The 26993-nt window shown below is 27.1% G+C and overlaps 2 protein-coding genes across 9 annotated transcripts; one reads left to right on the top strand and one right to left on the bottom strand.

The window, feature by feature from the left end:
• Positions 1-21: 21 nt before the first annotated feature.
• LOC113550024 (beta-mannosidase) lies at positions 22-21540 on the top strand. 3 transcript variants are annotated; one of them, XR_003404985.1, is made up of 14 exons: positions 22-873; positions 1434-1583; positions 14351-14499; positions 14596-14801; positions 14919-15171; positions 16603-16768; positions 17670-17866; positions 17940-18321; positions 18386-18654; positions 18728-18875; positions 19789-20000; positions 20091-20312; positions 21089-21203; positions 21310-21450. XR_003404985.1 is itself a non-coding variant. In XM_026951610.1 (13 exons), exons 1-13 carry the CDS (start codon positions 756-758, stop codon positions 21535-21537), a joined length of 2619 nt encoding a protein of 872 aa, XP_026807411.1. In that variant the 5' UTR covers positions 22-755; the 3' UTR covers positions 21538-21540. The 3 variants fall into 3 exon arrangements, 2 of the variants coding, with proteins under 2 accessions (XP_026807411.1, XP_026807410.1); XM_026951610.1 differs by lacking the exon at positions 21089-21203 and having other exon boundaries at positions 17751-17866; positions 21310-21540; XM_026951609.1 differs by lacking the exon at positions 21089-21203 and having other exon boundaries at positions 49-873; positions 21310-21540.
• LOC113550028 (tRNA-specific adenosine deaminase 2-like) lies at positions 21482-26183 on the bottom strand. 6 transcript variants are annotated; one of them, XM_026951619.1, is made up of 7 exons: positions 26042-26181; positions 25758-25905; positions 24498-24574; positions 24311-24420; positions 23984-24250; positions 22307-22459; positions 21953-22249 (listed from the first exon to the last, which is right to left on the bottom strand). In XM_026951619.1, the coding sequence occupies exons 4-7, from the start codon at positions 24323-24325 to the stop codon at positions 22139-22141; spliced, it is 546 nt and encodes a 181-aa protein (XP_026807420.1). In that variant the 5' UTR covers positions 24326-24420; positions 24498-24574; positions 25758-25905; positions 26042-26181; the 3' UTR covers positions 21953-22138. The 6 variants fall into 6 exon arrangements, with proteins under 6 accessions (XP_026807421.1, XP_026807420.1, XP_026807416.1 ...); XM_026951615.1 differs by having other exon boundaries at positions 24311-24574; positions 26042-26183; XM_026951617.1 differs by having other exon boundaries at positions 24311-24574; positions 25758-25902; positions 26042-26177.
• Positions 26184-26993: the final 810 nt, after the last annotated feature.

Consider the following 26993-nt stretch of genomic DNA (forward strand, 5'->3'; position numbering starts at 1 on the left):
CAAACGCGGCTGTATAGTGATGTACACCGTATAATAATAATAATATACAATAATAACAACGCGACGTTCGTGTATATATATAATAATAACAAATAACCAACAACAATAATAATTGTATATTATTTTATTTTTTTTAATTTTAATATTATATTATACCGGATGGAACAATACAAACATTAATATAATCACTTAGACGGACGGTCGTACGAAATAATACAAAAATATTATTAAGTATTTTAACCGTACGCGAATCACGCCGTGTCCGTCGGATATTTTACTGTTTTGTGTAATATTACACGATGAGTATTAAAATAGGACGTGTATACGAAGATTTGCGTTCGTGTGCATAATAATATACGCTTAAGATGATCGCACGTTAAATACAATATTGTACGGCCATCAGCTGCCGTGGTACGGCGCGTAAATAATAACGAACGACGCAATACGTAGCGTTCGCGGGATATACCGCGCTGGTTCGCTATAATAATGTGATAATACAGTAGGACCGCGTAGTAATGCTCACTACGCTGTGTACGATATATTATATAATTATATTATTAATACATAAATATTGCGATTGTACGGTCTCGTGTGGTATACACGAAATGTGAGAGACGGCACTGGCTTGCGGACGAACGCAATCAGAGAGTGACTTCGAAGTCTCGGACTCGGGACACCGTATCGGCAGTAGTCACTATAGTCAGTACGACTTTTGCTGGCGGACCGGACACGGCAGTGCGGCGCTCGCGAGAATCATGTGTCTCGACATCGTAATTGTAGTGCCCGTGTTGTTCCTCCTGTGCCTGCCGGCCGCGTCCGGCGTGGCGTGGCCATTGGACTCGTCCAGTTGGCGGTTCGCTAATAGAAATGCCAGTGAGTGAAATGATTGACGGGACTTTAATACAATGTGTGAACCGCGATTTAAACACTATATATTTCGTAGATATAGGCAAATCATTACTTTCGTCCTGTCCGGAAGACCACGTTTTTCATAACCCCCTCTCCCCCCCCCACCAACCATTTAGTCAAAGATCGAGGGACATTTTTTCTGATTTATATTTTATATTTTTTTTTTAATTTAAAATTTGAACACAACCGCGTGCAGTGATTCGACGTATACGATCTTTTGCACCGATATGTGATCGGTATATAATTCAGATCCATGATTTAATGTTATAAAATATCAAATACGTCCGAATATCCGATTTGGAAAACGACATGATGTTTTTTTTCTTTGTTCCGCCCGGGACCAACATAATAGTACACATCACACCGAACCCTCCATATGTGTTACAATAATATTATATACCTACGCGCGTACGACGTATAGCGATCTGAACGACTACAGTGAATAATAATAGTGTTATAACTTATTATACAATATATATTGTTGTACATGTATGTATATATTTATTACGCCGTCGTGTTTTCAGGTGTCTCCGGAACGGGCCACGTGCCCGGCGGTGTCTTCGCCGACTTGCGATCTAATGGCGTACTGGACGAAGACCCGTTGCGCCGGTATAACGACGTAGCGTACCGATGGGTGTCTGAGGACGATTGGATTTACACCACAACTTTCAAAGGTGAGTGGGTGAACCCGTGCACGAATAATTTCGTTCGAGTACATAATATTTTACCTATCTGCACATAATATTATAGTCTATATTTAACACTCGTCTCTGGAGTACATTGTACACATGTCCAGTATCTGTAGTGGGCAAATTACATGATTTATAATACGAGGAGGCATATACGTATAAGCAGGTACAACGGCTGAGAGTCTGAGACATTATAGTGTGCTATCGTCTAACATCCCCGCCGAATGTTCAGCAGAAATTATATTAATTTGGTAGTCATTCAAGTATTTCCATAGCAGGGGTCACAAATTAATATTTTTGAAGGGTTACATTAGGAATCTGAAAATTTTTCGCGGACCATCAAAATTCTAAGTACATATTTACATTATTTAAAAACTAATAATATTTAACAAAAATAATAATTTACAACAATAACACATATCATTCTTTGTCTGCGGGCCGGATAAAATGTGTTCGCGGGTCGCCATTTGGTGACCCATGTTCTATATTATAGAATATAGATGTAATATAGTGTATAATATTATGTTTTTTGTGAGTTCGATTTTTTAATTATAAAACAGGAGTAGCCAAATTATTTTTTGATAAAGATCTAGCGAGAAAATATTTTTTCTTCGACGAACCGTAAAAATACATATCACTAAACTGTCAACAACGATTTATAATGGGAAAGAGGGTTACTAAATGTATAACAATAAATTCTAACAATAGGGGATCGACTTTGCGTCGTCTGCGAATCCGATCAACTGTTTGACCAGGTTTATATAATTATTATATACATAATACTAATACATATATACATATTATAACTAACAGTATACTGAATAATTATTGTAAACTTTAATAATATATTATTGTAGTTTTGTAGAAAACTTAAATTATGTAATAGTTTAATTGTATTAATACATTATATATATCTGCAATTACGTTAATAAAGGAACCAAGGAAATGAGATCCCGGACCGTGAAAAATCCTTGAAACTTTTGTAGTAAATTTGCATGCAGGCCTTTAACTCCCCTCCCCGTTATGCGGTCCATTATAACTGAAATCTTGTTTAATTTATATTAATACTATTATTATATTTAGTTAATAAACTAGAACCCAATTATTCGAAATTCAAATCAATTTCATATTATTATATTATAAAACGATAGATAATTAATTAAATAGCTAAATGTATTGGCCAGTAAGCATAATATTGCCTATAAATCAATCCGGATTTGCGAAGTGCTCCATAACACTAAATAAATTGTATAAATGTATAATCAAAACAAATTATAGTCAATTTTAATCTTAAAATGTCTTATTATTGCATAATTAGAACTTGATAAAATTGTTTGGAGGGACTGATACGCCCGGCTCTGTATTTCAAGCTTTATTATCTACGTGAATAAAATAGTTATAACTAAAAAAAAAAAATTTAATTAACTGGCTCAAATGGTATTACATATTTGCTCAAATAGTCAAATGTACACAGGTTTTAAATTTGATTATTTATTTATTAAACGCCAAACGGCAATTTGTATTGATTTATATATTTTATGAAACATTATAAATACATTATAGGTTCCCATATTTATAATAATTACGTACAGTGTAGGTTTTGGGAATTAGTAAACTTATTCAAAAGGCTTGACCAGCCCTATAGCTTCGCCAATACGTCTGTTATAGGTTTATACTCGTTTTAATATGCAAAATGTATTGTTTTATTTTGTGTATAATATAAAAACATTTAATATACATATACTGAATCATAAATAAATGATAACCCATCTTTAAGTTTAATTGAATATTTTGTGAAAAATATAGAAGTGTATGTTTTAAATAATAATATATGGCCTACGTTCGAATTACAAAAATGTAAAACTTCTAAGACTCGTTATTAAGTAAACTAATTATTTTACTTGTTTTATTATAATTGTTTATAAAGATTTTTAACTTATTTAAATGCACGTATCTTATGGGTATTATGTATAATGTGTAGTGCACCTAATTACATTATTTAATATTTACATTGCACAAATAAAAGATAGCATGTACTAAGCGTATCGTGCATTGACGCTTTTGTATTATTATAACTATTAGTTATTAGTTATTAGTTTATTACGATAATTGTAGAATTACTTTTACTTATACAATTATACTTATAGTTTATACCATATATAATGTATAATATATTAATATTTACTATAGACTTAACAACTAAAAACTGTTAATAGACGCAATAGAATACCTATTTTAATAACCAGGTATACGAATGAATGCGCATCAACTTTTAAAATTAAGCTAAGTTGGTCAAAAACCTCAATACTCATTAATACTCTAGTAGGTCAACTCTGTTATAAAATGTTCTGAATTAACATGTGATATTTTTTTATACATAAGTTAATTTCCTTGATTTATCGTGTCAATTAATATTATACGTCTACGAAAAAAAAATAGCCACTAGCCATTATAGTTATATGTTTTTGTTGTAAATACGGAGCGATCGGAAATTCGTGTTACGAAAATGGTGGGGATATCATACTATGATACGATTCTTATATCCCCGCTGGCAACCAGTGCCACAATACCGTCGCGTACTATACGACTACTATAATGATAATCTATACTTCTATAGCGTCCACAATCGCTGCAGTTGTGCATACTTCTTTATCTGTATTCTGTGCATCCCACCATCTAATGGACACGAGTACACAACATTTGTATATATGACTATTTATACAAGTCCTGTCCTCTGGTTTTATATTGTTATCGCATAATACACGGCATACACATAACATACTTTTAGAAACATCGTATATTTCAAAAATAAAAAAGTATACAACAATATTCCTGAATTACCTACCACTTACCAGTGTAACATTATTTTATTATTATTATCATTACGAGGTTTATTAAGGGTGCAAATAAATATTTATATCGTTTTTACATTTTCGGTTATTTAAACATAAAACGTTATACAATTTTAATAAATTATTATGAACTATGGCTATATTATATAATATGTATTTGGATTTTGGATACTAGAACTCAACTCAGCTGCGTACAAGATTTGCATTTTAATTGGGTTTTGAAATGATGAGTTTTCTTGTTTATTTGTGGTTATACTTATAATTTGATCCAAAAAATAAAAACATTATTATAAAATGCTAACGTTTAGCAACATAAAAACACAATTATAAACATCAATGAAATTAAACATAAACATTAGAATTAATTAAGAAAAAAAGCAACTATAAAATATTTTGGAAAATATTGACCATTTTTAACAAAAGTTAGCCAACTTTGAACTGTAAGCATAACTAATTCAAAAAAATGAAAAAAAAATTGAAATTTTCATTAGATATGTCAGACGTATAACGTAAAAGAGTACAAAGAGTACGTTATTTTTAATAACGTTATTTGTACATTTCTAATTATATTTTATACATTTATTGTTTATTATTAATTTTTTTAAACGTTTTTCTGAAATACTTACCGTCATAAATTACACGACATTATGTAGGTACTATCTATTAAAAAAAATTATAGTATCTACCAGTATTGGTCCGATAGAAATGAACACCCACCACTCTTCCTAACGGATACTACCACAATACCACGGGTATCAAGGATAGGATTACTATTTCGTCAAGACAAATAAAATCAAGGGTCTGCACAATATTATTATTACACTATTAGGATTATAATACTGCAGAACGCCACACTAAACAGTATATTTTGGTTGTTCTATGATGTGGGAGTTTCGACATGAAAAGCAAACGTTTCAAATGACGTAGGTCTTTTGTCGTAGTGTATATTCGACCGTCAGTGCATTTTATAATAATATACAACGAAAATGCTGGACGGCATACAATACCTGGAACGATGCGATACGCTGATCGGTAGTCGGTTTACCGAACCGCCAACGGCAAACGCGTCTGAAGTCTGAAACCCTGAACGTCGATTTAGAACATTCAAACGATGCTGCAGCGCCGTCTCCAAATAAGCGGCCGATAGAGCGTACTATTTAGTCGTATGCCGCTCGTATAGTAGTAATATGCATCGCTTATGCAGGGCGCAAGCCACGAACAAAGAAAAGAATAGTAGGTATTTATTTACGTTTCATACGGCCACGCACAGTCGACTGCTTAAACTTGGATTTTACAAACTAATGGCGGAGGGAGCGATTTACCTGTGTTTTGTTTCCTAAACGGCGTGCGCGTTTATTCGAATTCTGATTTTAGGTATTTTCGATTATATCTGCATAATTTTAAATTGCACGAGAGTTCGATTTTTGTGTCATTCGTGGAGTGCCCTTTTATTTACTGTAAATTGTTTAATAGGTAATTTTTTTTTTTTAACGTAGACGTTTCTAAATTGAAATTTGAACGAGCATATTTTGAATTATTAATAAGCTTTGTGTATAGTCGTTTTTTGATATTTTAAGGATTATTTGATACTTCAACAGACCTGCTAGATAGTATAGATTAAGGAAATATGATGATTATATATATTATATGAATATGGGTTATGAAGATTTGAAAATCAATATATAATAATATGTATCCAAACAAAAAAAATATACAACATAGAAATATAGAAATAACATAATAATAGGAAATGCTCGAATGCGAATATAGCTATTGACATTTTATAATTTTTGAAAATTGTCAAGTATAATATAAAAAGTACTAGATTAAATATTATAGAAACAGAATACAGATATTTTATATGCGGTCATTATCAAGATCTATTAGGTATTCTAATTTCTAATAAAATTTTTAATGGCTCATGAAACTACTCGTTAAAATTTCAATTTAGATATGTTTTTGAAAATGTAATTTGTTTAACAATTATTTACAGTAAATAAAAGTGGGCGGGTGCGGGGTGATTCTCGTTTGAAAAATAGAAGTTTGTATACACATACCACTCCTAAAATTGTCTAAAAATCTCATTTAATCCCAAGTACATACTTAAATTAAAACTACGGACTATGGTCGTTATAAGTTTACTTATAGATCGAAATTCAGAATTTTAATTAATGCGTTATTAAAGGTTAAAAGAAGAGCGAGAATGCATATTTATTCACCAATGTTGTAAAATGTATACGTATAGTTCTTATAATAACACAATTATAATATCATAACTACTATTAATTTTAATTATATTATTTCACATAATATTATATTATATATATAAAGTGTTACTACATAATTACAATGTGCAACTACAATAAATTGTAAATAACAGTTAGGTTTAATAAGAAGAATCTGTGAATAATACACATCGGTGATTGATGTACGTCTCGCCTTGACAATAAATCCTCGGGAAACGGTTGACGCGAATCGTCAGACCGGAAGTGATGAGGATCGTCAATATACCTATATACTGCAGCGGTCAGTGTCAATTTATACGCACGTCAATTATTCGACCCGTCAGTTATCCACAAAATTTTTGATCAAATTTATTTATAGATTCTAGTTTTATCGTTCGTAAGATGAAATTCGAAATTATTTTATTATATACTACTGTTCACTTTAATAATTTAATGTCTATAATGTAGTAAATAGTACATAGAACATAGTCTTATCATAGTGTAATAGATTGAACAACAAATTTGAGTGTCACAACCAAACTTTTAATATCTACTTAAATTATATAGTGTAGTTTTCAAAGTAATGTGGCATTAAAATATTTTTTCTTTTTCCACCGGCCGCGAATCGTCACAAAAAACAAAATAATATATTTTAATAATTTCAGTTGAGTTAACATGTCGTCAGTTCATTTTCCCGGTTGGGTTAACAAAACCTAACGCGGCGCTAGCGTCGGTGCGCGTAAAATATATATTCGTGCAATCATACTTACATTTAATATATGTTTATCTACTTCAGTACGACATTACACACATGAAATGCTCTTAATGATTCAGTGTCGAATAATATCGATTTCATTTGATGCTGCGGACGTCAGAAATTTGTTATACGCGTTAAGCTACGCATCACTTATTCTGGTATTCGCTTAAATACTCAGCGGAGCTAGAATTATTGACAAAATAAATGTATTTAGAGTCTGTTTAGTTTAAAAAAAAGAAGATACTCCGTACTCATCACTTTTTATACGTTTTTTAATTCCCCCACATCCGTATCCCTGGGCTCTTTTTATTGGGTACCTACCTATGTAAAAAAAATATTTATAAATAATCAATTTAAAACATAAAAAAGTTAAAAGAAACAATTTATTATAAAATATTGGCAATGGTAGAAACTATAATAATTATGCTATATAATAGGTAATAGCCGAATAAAGATTTTTTATTACTCGTATTTATAGTTTATAAAATAAAATTAAGAAACAACGATCTATGATAATTGCAGACATTAATAATAAGTTATAACCTACACTATATATACCTATATAATTATGTTAAGATTTATATAACTGAAGTTATGACTAACGTTTATAGAGAAGCTACAATATATATACTTGTCTTAAATCACAAAAATCTTTAAAATAATTAATATGAATTATGATATTCAGTAGGTAACTCGTACAAAAGATATATCGTCCCGTGTGTTCCACTTAAAAGAAAAGTAGGGATGATACACCATAATATTTCTGAAAAATTAGTCGAGGTACTTTCCCTTAAATCGAGTACTGCTATTGTACTGTAGGCTACAATTGACACATTTTTTTTTTATACGCATTGTGGACACTCGATCCATGTTCAAATTTTTTTTTTTATTGTTACAGCATCAACAACATGGTTATTAGCTTACAGTTTAGGTTCGGTACACATTTAAAATTTTTTTGATATTAAATAAAAACCAATTTAAGACAAACTTGTCGAGCAGTTTGAAAAATAATATTATATACACATTCAACTATTCAAGAACTGGCAGAATTCGTATTGTAACGGATTAGATTCGTACATTTGTGTTGTGCCAATCCTATGGTTCAATTGTGACAAATGTCATAATAGGTAATTTAAGTGGGTAGGTTTAAACTACCTCGTATCAAGAGAGATTTGACAATTTGCTTTTAATTAGTTGTTAAAAAGGAGTTAATTGACCTATTGTGGTTTGGGGTGGGTAGTAGGTATACCTACTATTATATAGACATTTTTTATAGCTATTTCATCAACGCCACTGAATTTATAGTTTAATAAAATTAGCTACGTAAAATAACGCACGCAAAAAAAATGTACAAATGTGAGTTTGGATTTATGGTGCCGTAGCTGTTTGCTATATATTTTTATATCGTTTCGTGCTGCCTTTGCGTATATATTTCGATTTCGTATGTTCAAATCGTCTGAAATCGATTTTACAATAATTCAGTTACAAAATCTCATCGGCAGTGCACAACTGTGTTTACATGTCCCATAAATGTGTTAAAACTGTACGCTAGCGTTGATATAAAGAGTTAATGATTATAATATTACAGTGTACATTGACGTCAGTGTTGTGACTAAAAATTATACTATTTGGGAGGATGGGGTAATTTTCAACTAGGAGTTAAGTCACATCTTATTTACGCATGCAAAGGGTAAAATTGTAATAAGGTTATAATCAGCGATCCATTTAGGATTTTCCACAGCACTTGTGTTGTTTATACTATTTCTAGCCATGACATAATTATTATGATTATTTATTAATCAGCAGTTATTACGTGCATTAATTTTTTGCTTAACATATAATAATGACAAATGGCAGTTGATATTTATATTATAATAAACTAGTACAAAATTAACAACACGTAGGTATAGGTACTAGGTAGTATAATTAGATTTACAATAATGCTGACATTAGTTTTATTGTGAATATGGTTGAGAGAGTCGAGGAAGTAGTTATATTCTTTGAGTTGAACTGATTATCACCCAAGTCATTCGGACTAAGTAAATATGTTAAGACTATATACTATATGGAACTGTGAGTATCTATCTAGTTTGTGTGAAATATGAATTGAAAAGAAGTATCATAGAAATGGACAAGAAAAATATTTTATTTGATTAAAATTAAATTTATATAATATATTAAATCGTAATATCGTATATATTTTTGTATTAATATTCAAATCAGAAATGTGCATTATACAAATATACAATGGCTCGATGCGTGTGTCTAATGCAAAGTATCTAATAATAAATTGTTGAATAAATTAGGCAACATTGTACAAGTTCCCTATCATTTTTTTTCAATAGAAAAAATGTTTATATTTTTATGGCTATTTTCTTTCTCAATCGTGTCTAAATAAATTACTAATTTCTTTAATGTGAATTTATTTATTTATTCTTAAGTTATAAGTAGGCACCTAAGTAATATAATTATACTATCACAAAATAGTGTTAAATATATATTAAAAAAATATTATACATATATTATACTATAAATATGTATGTATACCTATATTTTAAAATAAGATAATTAATAATCTTATTTTTTTTTCTTGCAGCTTTTAACACTTTTATTAAAATAGTTAATATACTTATTAAGGTTTAACTACGAGTTTATTGACTCAGCTTTACACTGATTAAACTTACATTTTCTTTGAGGTCTGTTCGCATAAGCATATTGTGTAAAACCTACCTAATTCACAACGAACGAAATAATCAAACTAGTATAGATATTAAGTGCGTTTACGGTTAGCAAATTGTGTAATGTATTTTTTACATGCAATACGATTAAGAGAATATTGTTTTTTGTTTTAATGCTTATATGCATGTCAAAACCTATTTAACTATATGGCTTTTTATTAAAAAAAAAAAAACCATAACTTTTCTTATTTTTAGTAATTATCTATTTTAATCATCAATGATCACTGTTTAGTATTTAATTATCATGCATTTAAATACTTATTTACGAATCTTTTTAAATAAAATATAATTACTAATTAGTAATTATACATTGGCTATCACGATAAATGATAATTAGTGTCAATTGATATCAAGTTTATGTTAAGTTGATAATTTATCCGTTTAGTGATTGATTTATAATATATTTAATAAGTATATTATGAAATATGCATAATATAAAAAAATATATGTATACAAATCATGTAATTCCAATAACTTTTTTTTAAAAGTAGGTAGGTATATATTATATACATCTGTAAATGTATTTGAATATTAATTAAGCTGTGTTATTATATATTATATTAAAGGACCACAATATAATGGCGTTTAATGTTGTAAATAATAGAATAACAAGTAAATATAGATAATAGGGTTTCAGCTAATGAAAAGATTATACCTATCATTGATTCAATAGTTGGGTATATTGTACATATTAAACTTTATAATACCTATATATATTTAATCAATGGCTATAGTTTATAGTGTTTAATTATTTATATTTAACTTTATCGTTTTTGTTTTGTTTGTTTATTGGTTTTATTAAAAATAAATTTGAATTTTACGATAAAATTAGAACTTCCTAAAAACTTGAGTCTAAAACTAATTATATTATATTCGTAAATTGTAGACATTGTTATCAAAATTTTAAATTGTAAATGTGGTAAAATTACTAGGGATATATTTTTAAATTCAATCAAAATACATAAAATATAGAAACTATTTATTAATTTTAAGTATAATAATATAATACTATGAGACTTTAAAGTTTAAACCATTGATCAGCAATTTAAAAATCCAGTACCACGACAATCATAGAAATTTTCATCCTATTTAAATTTTAAACCATATAAAATCCGTTATTTTAATAGCTTATTATTATAACTACATAGCAAACCACTCAAATCTGTAATCACTGAACCGCAACTTCACCAAATTCGTGTCAAAGTAACAGAACAATTATGCGGCTAATCATTTTGAAAAAGGGGGAAAGTAGGTAACCATTCGCTGTATACCTAGTAGGTGTCGATTGTCCTTCATCAATGTATGTGTTAAATTTGAAGTCAATGATATCATTGTACACGCAAAAAGATTCTGAGCGAAGACAGCCTGTATTACTATAATCAATAATTATGTTTTATGATGTATTTATTTGTTAAGTTGAAAATGTAGGAAGGTTAATCATTATTACAAAAAAAAAAAAATATGCACTTGTAAAATTATTATTCATTGCTTGAATGAATCTAAAAAGAATCTAGTTTAAAAAAATGAATTTATTAATTATTGAAAGATATTTTTTATTTACTATATATTATATAATATTATAGTGAGTACCTACCTAATTTCATATATAATGGTAAATACGAACTACGAAGTAACGTTCCAACTTTTTCAACAATACAATATGTGTTTAATTGTTCTATAGTATAGTATCACTAGTATTATAGTACACTATATTTACTATTTACATTTATAAATACATCGCTAATGATGGCCATTCTTATTGTTTAATTTACATGCATTTTTACTAACAAGGACTCTTCAATGTTTATTTAGTGCTATAGTGGATAAAGCGTTAGTGAACTACTATTTAGTTATTATACATTATATCTACGCGTTTGTGTGAGTGTATTTTCTTATGCATTTGGACATTAAGATTTTTTTAAATATACATACAATATGTATGTATGTATGTATGTATGTATATATGTATGTCATATATTATATATTTATATACAATACTAAGACTGGTTAGTGTGCTCAAAAGGTACCCCCCTCAAAAAAAATGTATATATAATAAATAAAATAAATTGGCAGTATGCCGATGTCACGGAAAAATTAATAACTTCATTACTTATTTCAAAAACAAGGATATAAAATAAATATATTTGTTTTTAATGTTTTTATTATCAGAAAATAATAATTTATTGATGAAAAAAATTATAAACCATGTAAAATACTTAACACGACGGCGTTGAAGTACAGAGTAAATCAAATAATTTATAATGTGGTTGAAATATAAAATATATTATACACATATAGAGGTGGCTAGGTACAATGGTGAATGAAAAATGAATCCGTTCTTTAGTTGAATACTAGAATGCTATTGCTGTACAATGTATATAATGAACAATCAAACAAGAATACAACTGATTATACTTGATGTATATTGGATATATACATTAAACGCTATTATACAGGCTAACAGCATAATTATCTCAAACTTTTCCTGTTTCCATTTGAAATAAAATTAGAAATATGATACAATTTTTATGTTTTGATAATTTGTACAATATACTAATATAATAACATTATACATATAACCACGAGTGTTACTGACTGGACCATAAAGTTGAAGATTTACAAAAATATCTTGCAATGTGTAAAATATTTATAGACTACCACACGTGTATTATGAATGTTTGCAATGGATATTTTCATCATAAAATAATTATACATTAGTAAATTAAAACTCTATATATTAACCAATTTAAAAAACAATATATTTTCCTATAAAATAACAAAACTACCTAGGTATTATAGCAGACTATAATTATTACTTATATTGAAATATAATTTGTTTTTAACTATGGTCGCTAGTCGCTACTCACTATGCTTTTATGGAAGGTGTCCAGTGAACTTCGCCATTTAGTAGCAAGTCACTATAATATAGATGTATCAAATTCAATAGTATTCAATAATAAATCATATAACAAATACATGATATATAATATAAACAAACAACAATATATCTTAAGCGTAGACCTTCAGCTTATTCTTCTAAGAATATTTTATAGAAAATGTATACAGAGTAATTCTTTTATTGAACAACACTTGTAATTTTAAAATGAATTACAATTTTTGGTAATATATTTTCCTACATCATTTTCGGTCAAAATAAAACTAAATTAAAAAAAAATTTATATTTTGAAAAATCATACATTTTTGAATGACAAGAATATTATAATTTTTACTGTGAAGTAGAATATTTTATGGAGTACCTAAGGCATAAAAATCAAAATCTAAACGAGTAGTTTACTAGTTTATAAGATAAGTATTTAAAGTTTAGGTTAACGGAGTGGAGTAGTGGGACCATATATTTTCGTAGATACCCTACAAAATGTTGGTCTACTACTCCAATGATCTAAACTTTAAATCTAATTTTTGATAAAAACAAATCGTAAATGTTTCCTATGCGGCTGTATATGTATACATTAGTTGTTAATATATTATTTCATATTATAATACAATTAATATAAGGATTAAAGAATAATTTATATATAATACAAAAATAGTTTAAAATCGATCTAAACATTCAGAAAATTTCAGATTGTCTAATAAATATAATATACGTTATTATTAATATCAAAAAACCCCTTAAAAGAAAATAACTAAAAATGTTATTTTTTAATATTTTTAGGTATCTTACAGATACCTAATGACTTATGTGGGATACTGTATTAATTATTCATACTTTTCAACAGTGCCTGAACATTTTTACCAAGACTTTAAAAAAAAAAGTATAGTAAATAAAATATTTCAAATTCATAAATAGTTTAAATTATAAAAATGTCTTTTGTAACGTATATAAAACGATATAATATAAGCATTTGATTAGAAATTTAAGTATCCACGATTATTCATTTATGAATTTAAACGAAACGAAATTTAGTTGAAAACTGTTTTAGCGTAAATATTTCTGTTTTTCCTTGTAGGTATACTTTGTAAACTACTAGGATTTTTTTGTCCCAAAGTGCATATAATTTAATACATAGATTCAGTTTTACTGTTCCTTAATATGACGTAAGATAAAGACATAAGGAAAAAATATACCTTATTGTAAAACTAGGTACATTACTCCGCTTACAGAATTTAAAATATAACCTACAGTCTACGCTTTAATATTAATACTTTATTTTTTTAGTTAACTCGAGTTCAAAATCATTCAATAAAAAGTATATTATTTTCGACGGAATAGATACATTTAGTGACATTTATTTGAATAAAAAACTAATCGGTTCAACGAATAATATGTTTGTTAGATACACTTTTTCCATTGAAGAATTTCTCAAAGTATGTATGATTCTTTAGTATATATTTATAAATTCGTAAATTCTTGTACAGTTTTACCTAATAAGTAATAACATAAATATTTGTAACTTGATATAGTACCAGGAAGAGGAAAATGTGCTAGAAGTCATCATGAAGTCGCCCATACGCATGGCAAATTATTTTTTTAATGATTATTCTGATAAAATCCCACCATTTTGTGTCCCCAAAGAATACAATGGGGAATGTCATGTAAACTATTTAAGAAAAATGCAAAGTTCATTTGGATGGGATTGGGGTCCTGCATTCCCATCAATTGGAATATGGTAGGTATTGTAATTTATAGCAATTGTGTTTGTGTACGTGTACGCAGATACTCGAGTATGTATGTAAATAATAATAATTAATAAAACATTAATAAAATCTTTATGTTCATGTTTTAGGAAAAGCGTAAGAATAGTAATGTTTCAAGACAATTTATTAGAAGATATTAAAACTCAAACAATTGCGGCGAATACTTCACATTGGTTATTAAAAACTGATATATACATTAAATGTTTTGAAAGTATTCTCAATGCTAAATTTAAGTTAGCTTTGAACACTGACAAAAATATTATAAGTATTGAACAGAATTGTTGTAACGATATATGCGTTGAAAACGAAATGCATACTGCGATTGAATTATATGTACCTATGGTAATATTACAAAAGAATTAAAAATTATTTATTAATACCTTATTAATAATAATTTATTAACCTATTAATAACGACTCATAAATTCTTACTGAAATTAATTAATTGTGTTACTGCTTAATTTATATCTGCCAAATGTTGTAATATTTAATATTTGACTCAATAACATTTGATATGATTATGATAAAAAAGGTACCACTTATCTAAATATTTTAGACTGAGAGGATCGAGATGTATTGATGATACAAAGATAAAAGATTGAATGATGTTTATTTTTTGTTTCAAACATTCTAGGATTCCTAAATTTTCATAACTTAAATTTTAATTTATATAACTGAAAATCTGTACGTAATAATAGAGTTAAGGAAAATTAGTAATTTAAATTTCTATAGTAGTTTTCAAATATTTATTATTTATTTATGATTTAAAATTGAAAATTGTAGGTTGAGTATAGTATAAATTTATGTTTTTAAATAGTTAAATAATAATATTTAAATTTATAGTCGATTGAATATGAGTAATTGTCATATTTTATATTTAAACGTTGAAGTATTAAAATTATTATATGCTTAGTTACCTAGGCTACTTTACAAAATATATTTCAAAGTATTTCGAAAATATTTAAGTAGGTTCATACAATTGTTTTATAAATACATAGGTAAACACCTAACATAGTTCTGAGCAGATGCACTCCAATTAAAACAGTTTTTATAATGGATTAATTTATCAGATTACGGTAGACTAGTAAATATTATCGTATATTATTGAAAAGTAATAACTAAAGCTATAATTAAATTTAGTGGCAAGTGAAGCAAAAAAAGTTGATAATAAGTTACACAAATGGAAAACAAAAATATTGCTAATTTATTTAATATTTAGTTAGGTATAAGTAAAGTAAATACACAAAAACTTGTTTTTTTACTTACCTTAATTAATTCTACATTATATCAGAATAAAATATACATAGGTACCAAAATTACGCGAGCCATAATATTTTTTATTTTTTATTTGCGATTGTTCCAAGTATGAATACCTATATAAAATCCAATTATTTCCTGCCTATTAACGAGGGGGCTATCATGGAACAAAAATTAAAGTTTTTATAATGGGTTTAAGTTGAAAGTTCTATACCAATATTTACTTATAACAATGGAAACATCCCTAAACTACTTTAGTTTTTGTTGAAAATATTTGAGTTTAATAATGTAAGTAATAAACTAATAATGCGTAGTTATGCGCGAAAAAAATCTGTTTTTGGTAGTTGCCTCAACTTTCAAGTACCTATACTATAGTTTGACGGTCATGATATACTGTTTTTAGTGTTTTTACAATACGTAATTATTTATAGATATCATAAAACAATTTAAAATAGTATAAAAACGAGTATACCTACACGGCTACATTATTACATTGCAAATATAATTTTTATTTCAGACTGACATAGACACTTGGTGGCCTAATGGATATGGTGAACAGCCACTGTATAATTTAAGTATAGAATTTGTAACTAAAAATGATGTTCAATCAAAAACAATTTCAATGGGGTTCAGAACAGCAGAACTAATCCAGGAACCAATCGATAAAAATGATCCAAAATTGGGTATAAAAGTGTAATAACTAATAAATAATTAATATAGATACATAGTCGTATAATATATGGCTTGGAAGTTAATTAACTAAAATATGACTAAAAATGTTAAATGCCCTCAAATAAAAAAAATTAAGCCATAAAATACCAAGATATATTATTATAATATTTTCTTATTAATTTTATTGTATTTAATTTCACGAATCAAATATTTACATTGAATAATAAATAAAATATGTTATGTAAAATTAAACAAAATCAATAGAACCTATACTATTTTTATGATTAAGTTCATTAACATTTAATAAGTATAAATATTTTATTGAATAGTTTTATTAAAAAGTATTTTAATTGTAAAGTTTGACATAAATCATAAATGAAAGTCATAATTTTTCTTTAAATTAGTTGAAATTATGTCTGAAATCCAGGGCTTTTGCACATAATTTCTATAATTGTGATTATTTTTTTTTATTCTTTGTTAAACTGTTCGAGAAATTATTTGTATCTAACCTGGACAAACACAAACTCATATCATAATTTATCACTTTTTTTTTTTAATGTGAATATTAAATTTTAATATTTTAATATTATTAATTATACTAGTAGTGTTAAATTGTGCTAAACTTACTAATAGATTAAATTATTGTTTTTTTGTAGGTTGATTATAATTTGAACATAATAACTAAAAATAAAAATATAGACTACGGTAGATATAAGATATCCTTGTAACAGTAGCCGGTAAATAACATATTGAACCATAACCAAAATAAAAAAAAGTTTCAACAATACAAAATAAAAATTATAGTTCTTTAGATTCATAAATATTGTCACATTTCAGCTAGAAAAGCTAAGGTTTAGGACTCCTAAACAAATAAAATCAAATACAAATTGTTTATATGTATAAATATTTTAGGTTTATCTTTTTATTTTAAAATAAACGGTGTGCCAATATTTGCCAAAGGCACTAATTACATTCCAGCCAATATATTTCCAGAAAATATGAATGATGAAAATGTTATAAATAATTTGTTAACTGCAGCAAAACAAGTTAATATGAATACTATTCGTGTATGGGGCGGTGGAGTGTATGAGAGTGATGTATTTTACAAAGTAATTATTAATTAAGGCAATGAAAACATTCAAAATTAAAATAATTTGATATTAAATTTAATTATTTACATAGACATGTGACAAGTTAGGTATAATGGTATGGCAAGATATGATGTTTGCTTGTAATATGTATCCAGCAAATCAACAGTTTTTAGAAACAGTAGAGGTTGAAATAAAACAACAAATTAGAAGATTACAACATCATCCCAGCATAATATTGTGGGCAGGTAATAATGAAAACGAAGCTGCATTAAGAGGCAATTGGTATGGAACGAGAAAAAATTATTCCATGTTTGCTTCCGACTATGTTGAATTATATGTCAACACAATAAAAAAAACAATAATGGAGGAAGATAAAACAAGAAATTTTGTGGTATCAAGTCCTACTAATGGCTTAAAATCTGAAGAAGAAAATTATATAGCGGAAAATCCATATAGTGCTTTATATGGAGATGGTAAATTATATGAACTTTAAATTTATTATTTAAGAAATACATTTTTATTAATTAAAATTTTTAGTACATTACTATAACTATGAAGTTAATAGCTGGAGTTCAATTTTTTTCCCATGGACTAGATTTGCATCAGAATTTGGGTTACAGTCTCTTCCAGCATATCAGACACTTCAAAAAGCTTTAGATATAAACGATTTGATTACATTTCCCTCACCAGCACTAATTCATAGACAACATCTACCTTTAGGATACGGGTTTATGTTATATCAAATAGAAACCAATTTACCCGTACCGCCAAAGCCTACTGTTAGTGATTATGTGTATTTGAGTCAAGTAAGTATTTGTGATTAAAGGTCACTTGTTATATATCAGTTACCATTTGTCATTACTATTAATATTGTGTTAGATTGTTCAAGCTAGAGCTATGAGAATACAAACAGAATGGTATCGTAAACATAGGAATACATTATTAAAAGATGGTAGAGGTTTAACAATGGGTGCATTATATTGGCAGTTAAATGATGTATGGCAAGCACCAACTTGGTCATCAATAGGTAATAAAACTAATTTTAAAATTGTTTCAATAAAAATATTGACGTGCATGCATAATAATAATAATATATATTATGTTATGACTAGTGTCTGAATTTAAATACCTTAAAAATAATAAAAAATGCCTTTTAAATACTCTTTTAAAATAACCAATTTTTTTGTTTATAAACTTAACCGATAGAAAAATGATGGACTAACATTCAGAATTTTTAGTACTTCTTTATCTTAACAAAATTAATAAATTAAACAGAAACAAAATACCATATTTAGATATACACAATAAATAAACAATATCTATACTTGAAATAAATATGATCATGATGTATCTTCAATTAATCAATAAGCTATTATTTGTCAGTCTTCATAAGACATCACATAGAATAATCACAGTAGATAAATAAATATTATCGCATTTAAATATAGAATGATTAATATTTAGATTAAAAAATAATAAAATTATCTAAAAATGTTTCAAAAATGAACAAAATTGAAAATGCAAAACAAAATTTTTATTTTTGAAGTATCTGTTACACGAAATAAACCATGTACTTGGAATCATTGTCCTACAGCAAACTAAAAAAGAAAATGCAGTTTTCCAGTCCTAGTTATTATATACTATACTCTGTCCAGCGAGAGAATGTGTCTCAAACCAACCAAAATCAGTTTTTGGCCCATTCCCCCAATAATACCCAGCCATAAGCGAACCAGTTTTGATAGCATGGTGACACTGAAGGATGTGCAGAATCAGCACATTCTCTAGCTGGACAGACTATAGAGTACATGACAGGTTTACCTTAACAACAACTAAATATTATTATTTATTGTAAATGGATATATTAAACATGTACCTATTAATAATATATATTATTGTCTTGTACTTATATTTATATAATAATATTTAATTTTTATTTCCAGATTATGACCAACGATGGAAAATGTTACACTATAGTGCATTAGATTTTTTTTCACCAATTATCATAGTTCCAGAATTAGAAATTTCAAATAATTTAACAATTTATGTTGTTTCTGATAGTCTAGTTGATTTGGAAGTAATTTTTAATATAGAGATATATAGCTGGAAAAGTAATAGTCCACTCACTACATACATATCAGATACTATATTATTGGTTAGTAGTGCTTAGTTATTAGTTACATATTACTACATTTCAATATTTGTAAATTTAATTTTTAATCAAAAATGTCTTTAATTGTTACAGAAAAATAATAGTGCCCAATTAATTTTAAATGAAAATTACATTAATTGGTTAAATGCTATAACACAGAAATGTGGTCAAAGCAAAGACCAACATATTCGATCTTGTTTTTTGCACACTAAGCTATATTATAATAATATAAATATGACAGAGGCGTCTCCATCTAATTATCTGTTTCCAAGCACATTTAACAAAATTATCGGTTATGAGACACCTAATATATCGGTTAGTTTTTTCTATTTGACAAAATATTTATTAAATTAAAAATGCTAATTTAAGAAACTGAATTATTTAAACTAATTAATTATGGTCATTACTCATTATGGTTATTTTTGCCATCAATATAATTAAAATATGCATTAAATTTAATTAATATTCATATTAACCACATTAGCATTATAAAATGTTATGAAAAAAAAATATATTAAAACATGTACTCCAAAAATAACAATCAGTGTTATAAGATTAAAACAATTTATTATAATTATTAAAGAAATAAAATAATGCGAAATAGATTAAAAAAAAAACCCCCGTCAAAAATAGTTTTATTAGAATTAATAGATATTTTAATTCAAAATAAAATGTAATTTTCAATTAATATACAACAAATAACTTGTCAAACAGAAATTAAATTAACAATTTTATAATCGTTTCAAATACTTATTAATAAATGTTTTTACTAAAATGTTAATGCTAAATGTTGTGCATTAATTATAATACAGGAAGATAATTAAAAGATTGGTTTCATAAAAATCTGCAAAACTCGTGTAGTCAACATCTAACTTAATTTAAAATTATTTTTACTTTCTTTTAAAAAAAATCATAAATATATCATATTTTTTTTTTTAATTCTAAATAAAATATTTAATTCTAATTGGTCACATAGAATTTAGTATAAACTAATAATCTAATAATTTCTTAAACATGCATTTAAACTTAGGATTATATTATATACATAGATATTGTACATATATTTTATACATTACACTAATATTTTACAGAAGTGTGCAAAAACAAAATATTACACTTCAATATTAGTTAATTAAGAACAATGATGACTCTATTACACTAAATAAATTATTACCATTTAATACAACAACAAAAAACTATGTTTAAGTATAATACCTAAAATCTATATGAATACTCAAAAATATTAAATATCCATAGTTAATTATTTATCTATGAATTACAAAAATTAGCATTTATTGAATTTTCTTAACAGGTTTCCAGAGTTTGGCAAGAAAATAAAAACCAAATAAATGTTAAATTGGAATCAACAGGAATAGGTTTGTTTGTTTGGCTAAATGTCACCCAAACAGATGGTAATTTCAATGAAAATGGTTTTATTATGTTAAACAAAACAAAAACTGTGAAATATACATCAAACAAAGATATCTCATTAAAACAATTTAATTTAGAAATTGAATACCTCAGAACAAAATTTATATAGTTTTAAAATGTTACATCTCAAAAAAAAATTAGAAATATATATATACATTGTTTGTAAATCACTTACCTTAAGTCTAATTATATACATAACATACAAATACAAAATAAAACTGTCTTTCATGAATTTACAGGTTTTTTTTTAACTTTATTTTCCGGAGCATTTGGATTTTGTCCTTTGTAAAATTGTTTAAGTAAATCCATTGCCTGGTTTCCGAATAATCCACCTTGAACATTACATTTTTCTAAACCAGGAACAGCAAGTACAGTACCACAGCCACCAAAACGGTCATTAGCACAACCATAAATAATGTTAGAACAGCCAATATTTATCAACATTGCAGCACACATTATGCAAGGTTCCACAGTAACAACAACAGTTATATTTGATAATTTTTCTAAAAAGCCAGCCTTTACAATTGTATCGACACAATTGATTTCAGCATGTCTAGTTGCATTTTTTGTTTCATTTACAGTGTTACGACCAGAAGCTAAAATATTACCATCATTATCAACAAAAATACAGCCAACAGGAACTTCCCCTACTTCTAATGCTTCTTTAGCTAAACATAATGATATATTCATATGAGCACTCCAATCCATTTTTATTTGAACAACTGGAGAATATGGTATGATTTAAGTTGATTTAATGTTTCATTTTTCCATTTTTCTGCTGTGCCAACACTGCGTGGACTGGGATGAGGAATAAGTACAACCTGCATTTTAAAAAGTTCATAAATATTTCTGAATGAGTTTAAATTTTCTAATTTTACCTTAATATTGTTTAATTTAAATTTCTTGACTATTTCGTTAGACCTTTTTTCAGCATATTTTCCAATAGCAACAATGGTATCAGTATGAAGTAAAGTAACTATATCACTTAATGATTTGTCACAGATTTCTTGTAATTTTTTTTGGTATTCACTCTAAAATATAAATAAATAGTACATATAAACATCTAAAAATATTATGCATATCATACAACAGTATAATGTAAATGTAAATTCAAATTGCAGTCAGATTAGCGTGACCATTAGCCCTGGGTTTTCCGGGACATTACCTGTTTAGGAACTCGTGTCCTTAAAAATGTTTTTTTGGAACAAGGTGTTGTTACTGGGTTTAGCTATCAATATAATAATGTCCTGGAATTTAACTTCTTTTTTTTAAAATTATTTGTTGATGTTAATAAATCATCATGCACAAATATGCATATAAATGTTCAGTATCGGAATATTTTTGAACATACTAAAACAAGATGGCTATCATTATCACATTCTATTGATCGAATTATTTTAATGTTCAATGGTTTAAGTTGCATGGAATTTTAGGAGGATGAGGTGGTAGTGGTATAAAAATATTAAATGTGATTCAAGAAAAAAAAAACGTTCAAGCCGTCACTGACTGATAATGATTAACACAAGTGGAATTTAAAATATTTCAAGTCTTAGTTTTAAAATTTAAAATAATGCATATTTTTAATTACAGAATAATTTGCAAATGTTTATGGTTTAAGCAAATAATGTTAAAATTACAAAATTCATTCTCATAAAAAAATTGTGACTGGTTTTTCCAAGGTTTTAAATTTTTTAAGAACAACTCTTGAGGAACCTTGTATAATTTTCAAATTGTATAAATAAAAAATAAATATTTTATCAAAATTAAATCAAATTAAATTATAAAACGTTTAAATTTTTAAATACCTAAGTAAAAAACTTAAGATTATTTTGAAAAGTACTTTAATTTTTACTTTTATTTAAATAGCTAGATTTTATTTTTTACTAGAGTTCATCCTTAAAATTCAATATCAAGTAATTTTACAAAATATGTTGATAAAAACTAGTGGAAAACTTCAAATACTTAGGAGTGAACATAAATAGTAAAAATGACATGCACTGAGAAATAAGTGAAATAACCGGTGCTAACACAAAATAAGTAAGCTACTAAAATCCAAATTACTGTCAAGAAAATTAAAAACTTTACTTTATACAAGCTATCTGAGACCAGTAATTACATATGCATGTGAGACTTGGTCCTCAACGAAAAGTGATGACAACAGATTGGCAATATTCGAACGAAAGGTACTTAGAAACATTTTTAGCACAATATATAATACAGAGTTAGTTAATAGGCAGACCACGAACGAGATGGAAAGATACGGTAGAGAAAGATATCAAGATGCTGGGAAGAAATGACAGTTGACCTGGCATTTGACAGGGAAAGATGGGAGAGAATTGATTGTGGCAGCTCAGGTCCTACAGGGACCGTTAAGCTAAGGAAGAAGAAGAATGAGTAAAAATTAAAAGTATTAAACTATTATAAGCAAAAAGGTTTAAAATCATACAATTTTGATTGATGGTAATTTATAGCTCTTAATAGTGGGTTTATAAGGCACAATTACCAATGAATAAAGAATGAATAAGATAAACAAAAACTGAATTTTGGAATATTACCTTTAAATCGCCTGGTGTGATATTCTTAGCATTTTTATTCATTAATGCCAAGGGGAAATAGTTATGAATAAAGCAATCTTTGAAAAACTTATATGGATCGTCTTTACTGAGTTCAATAAAAAGATCCCATAATCGTTTGCCGCTCACTTCACTTCTATGGCAGTTAAGACCATTAATTGGTCTTTGAGGATGATAATTTGTGGGTGTTAATACTTCTCCATCTATTTTTAAATAACTTCTGACAATATTAACTTCACCAAATGGTATCTAAAAATTATAAGATTATAATTTTACTCACTATTTAAAAAATTAAAACTAAATGCTTACACCAGTTTGACACATTCCCCAAGGTCCAGGGTTGATGCCTAAGAATAATACTTTTTTGCTTGTAAGTAAAAACTTTTTTAAAAATGTCTTGTGTAAATTGGAAGCATAATCTAATGGATTATAAATATATTCAATATCTGGACCATAATTCAAATGTTTTAACTGAGATACAAGATCATTTTCTAACTTTATAAAAGAATCAGCTAAATCATCAGTTTCTGGTTTGTTTTGTTGAGCAAAGTATTTTGATACAGACATTGATAACTGTAATATAATGATAAAATGTAAGATTACTATGCTAAATTATAATTTGTTTTAAATAATCATAGAAAATTTAAAATATTGTAGAATTTTATAAGTTTTACTATTTCAGATAATATATTTTAAAATAAACATACATACCTACACTACTAATGACAATAATAGTCATTATTAAATTATGTGATACAATGAATAGAAACCATTGTCGTAAAGTGTCTCAGGTTGTACTTTATATTCATATACATAGTTTTTTAATGTATAAACTTAAATATTATAACATAAACATTTTACATCATAGCACTTTATTTAATTAGTTAGGTTATCTAGTTAGAAATTACAATTTAAAATTAATTATGAAGAAATTAATATAAATAAATTAGCCATTTATTTCTAATATAAATTTTCATTGAAAAGCTTAAACTGTAATTAATTAAAAAAAAAAATTATAAATTAACATATTTTTTGTGTTTTGATAATGATATTATATAAGTAAACGTTCCTGATTTCTATATTAATTTTTAAATTTATTTTTTTAATTTCCCACATCAAGATACTAAAATTTCATATTCCTTATCACAGAAGTGATAATAAATAAATAAACGATGATAATAAATAACGAATAATATTATTTAGTCGGTCATCCAATTCACGTATGGTAAATGCGTATTGTTTTTTCAATGCCTATCTTATTATTTGCTTAATCTCTTCATTTTCCGAGCATAGCGTTGAATAGCTACTGATTTTAATAGTATAAAAAAATATTTGAGGGTGCTAATACCCCCTAAGCGCCCCCTATTTGCGCCAACATGTTTAGCCTAGACTCTAGAGGCTATACGTATATAGATAAATCATAAATCTAATTATTACATTCCAAAATAGTTACAACATATAAGCGATACGGATAAGGGATAACCAATGACCAATCCGAAGATTTAAATATTAATATTACAATATACATATATGAACCATAAAATATAATTAAGCAAAATTTCAAAAATTACAAATTCGTTTCAAAGCGCTCCAGTATCTATCCCTCCCCCACTAGTTGTGACCCAGAAGATAGGTGTCAAAATGATAGGTCAGTTCCGCAGTTGTTTAGAGTTTAGACTAAAGAGATTAGAGAGTAGAAGTAAATAATAATGTAGACAATATTATTAAAATAATTAAGTAATATTAGTTAACATACCTAGTTAATAGTTAACACTTCGGCAATACGGCCAGTGCGATACTCGCCCATCAAGCATCAACTAAACACTAATTAGTAATTAACAATTACTATTTAGCGAGGTCTAGTATCGGGATTTACTCGGATTTAATGTGGTGAAAAAAATCTACTGAAATAAAACCAAAATGATAATATTATATTATTATATACCTACATGGCTACATTGAGTGACAATGGTGGGAAATCCAAAAGTGAACTATTTCAGTCGTAGAAAAATATATCTTATCTATGACTAATAAATGTACCTGCTATACGTCTCAGAATAGTAATAGTAATAGTAATTCATAATAATAACAATAACAGTATATTAGGATTTCTCTTGGGGCATAAGATAAACGAATAAGGTAAAACTGTTTACTAAACACCCGAATTTGGTTAACACTTAAAACAACGAATCAACTTAGTTCATATTAAAACTAAGCAGTAGTAAACTAGTAAAATGGCAAACTGTATGCCGTATAGACGTGTACGGACAGGGTTACATCCTGCCAAAATCTATTTAGGTTATCGCACGTCCTCGTAAATCCTAAACTGCGTAATAAAGTGTGAACAACAAATGACGCATATCCGAAACAGTCCCTGCGACTTAGTTGTCTGTTTTCTTTAATTAAATACACTTGAAATAATTTACAATCAATATTATACTTCGAATATTTTTCAATAGATACACTCCGAAAATATTTGCGACACCTGACATCTAACATTGAGTTATTTATTAAACCACGGCTACACCACCACTGCACATCAATTGTTGATAGGACCACTACATACCTATATATTGGCTATATATTACAAATATTCAGTTTACACTACTGCTTAAATTAAACAGATTTAAGTAGGTATTTTTAGGAATTTACTATTTAGCATTGAAAACTGGTTCTTAGGAAATAGGAACTATAAGCTTTGTCTTTATGTATACATTTGCAACATACTTATTACCTAGATTACAATAATAGTTACTTGTGTAAATAGTAAATACATATAAACAGACTAAAATTATTTTATAAAGCAGTTTTATATTATAGAATATATATTACAGTACGTAACGTACAATTACCGAATTTATTCCTCCACAATTTTTACTTAGGTATTAGTTGGTATTAGTGCATTACAATACACCAGTATCCAGTAGGCTAGTAGGATGTAACTTATTTTGGTGTAATCGGTAGGTAGATACTTATAGACTAAAATATCATT

This window comes from Rhopalosiphum maidis, chromosome 1, assembly GCF_003676215.2.
Source record: "Rhopalosiphum maidis isolate BTI-1 chromosome 1, ASM367621v3, whole genome shotgun sequence".
NCBI lineage: Eukaryota > Metazoa > Arthropoda > Insecta > Hemiptera > Aphididae > Rhopalosiphum > Rhopalosiphum maidis.

Coding starts and splice junctions, on each gene's coding strand:
- LOC113550028 (XM_026951615.1), bottom strand. CDS start 24,568: ATGTCTGTATCAAAATACTTTGCTCAACAAAACAAACCAGAAACTGAT. Junction 24,251..24,310: donor GGGGAATGTGTCAAACTGGT/GTAAGCATTTAG, acceptor TATAATTTTTAG/ATACCATTTGGTGAAGTTAA. Junction 22,250..22,306: donor TTAAATTAAACAATATTAAG/GTAAAATTAGAA, acceptor TTTAAAATGCAG/GTTGTACTTATTCCTCATCC.
- LOC113550024 (XM_026951609.1), top strand. CDS start 756: ATGTGTCTCGACATCGTAATTGTAGTGCCCGTGTTGTTCCTCCTGTGC. Junction 14,802..14,918: donor TTCCCATCAATTGGAATATG/GTAGGTATTGTA, acceptor TTCATGTTTTAG/GAAAAGCGTAAGAATAGTAA. Junction 16,769..17,669: donor TAAAAATGATCCAAAATTGG/GTATAAAAGTGT, acceptor TAAATATTTTAG/GTTTATCTTTTTATTTTAAA.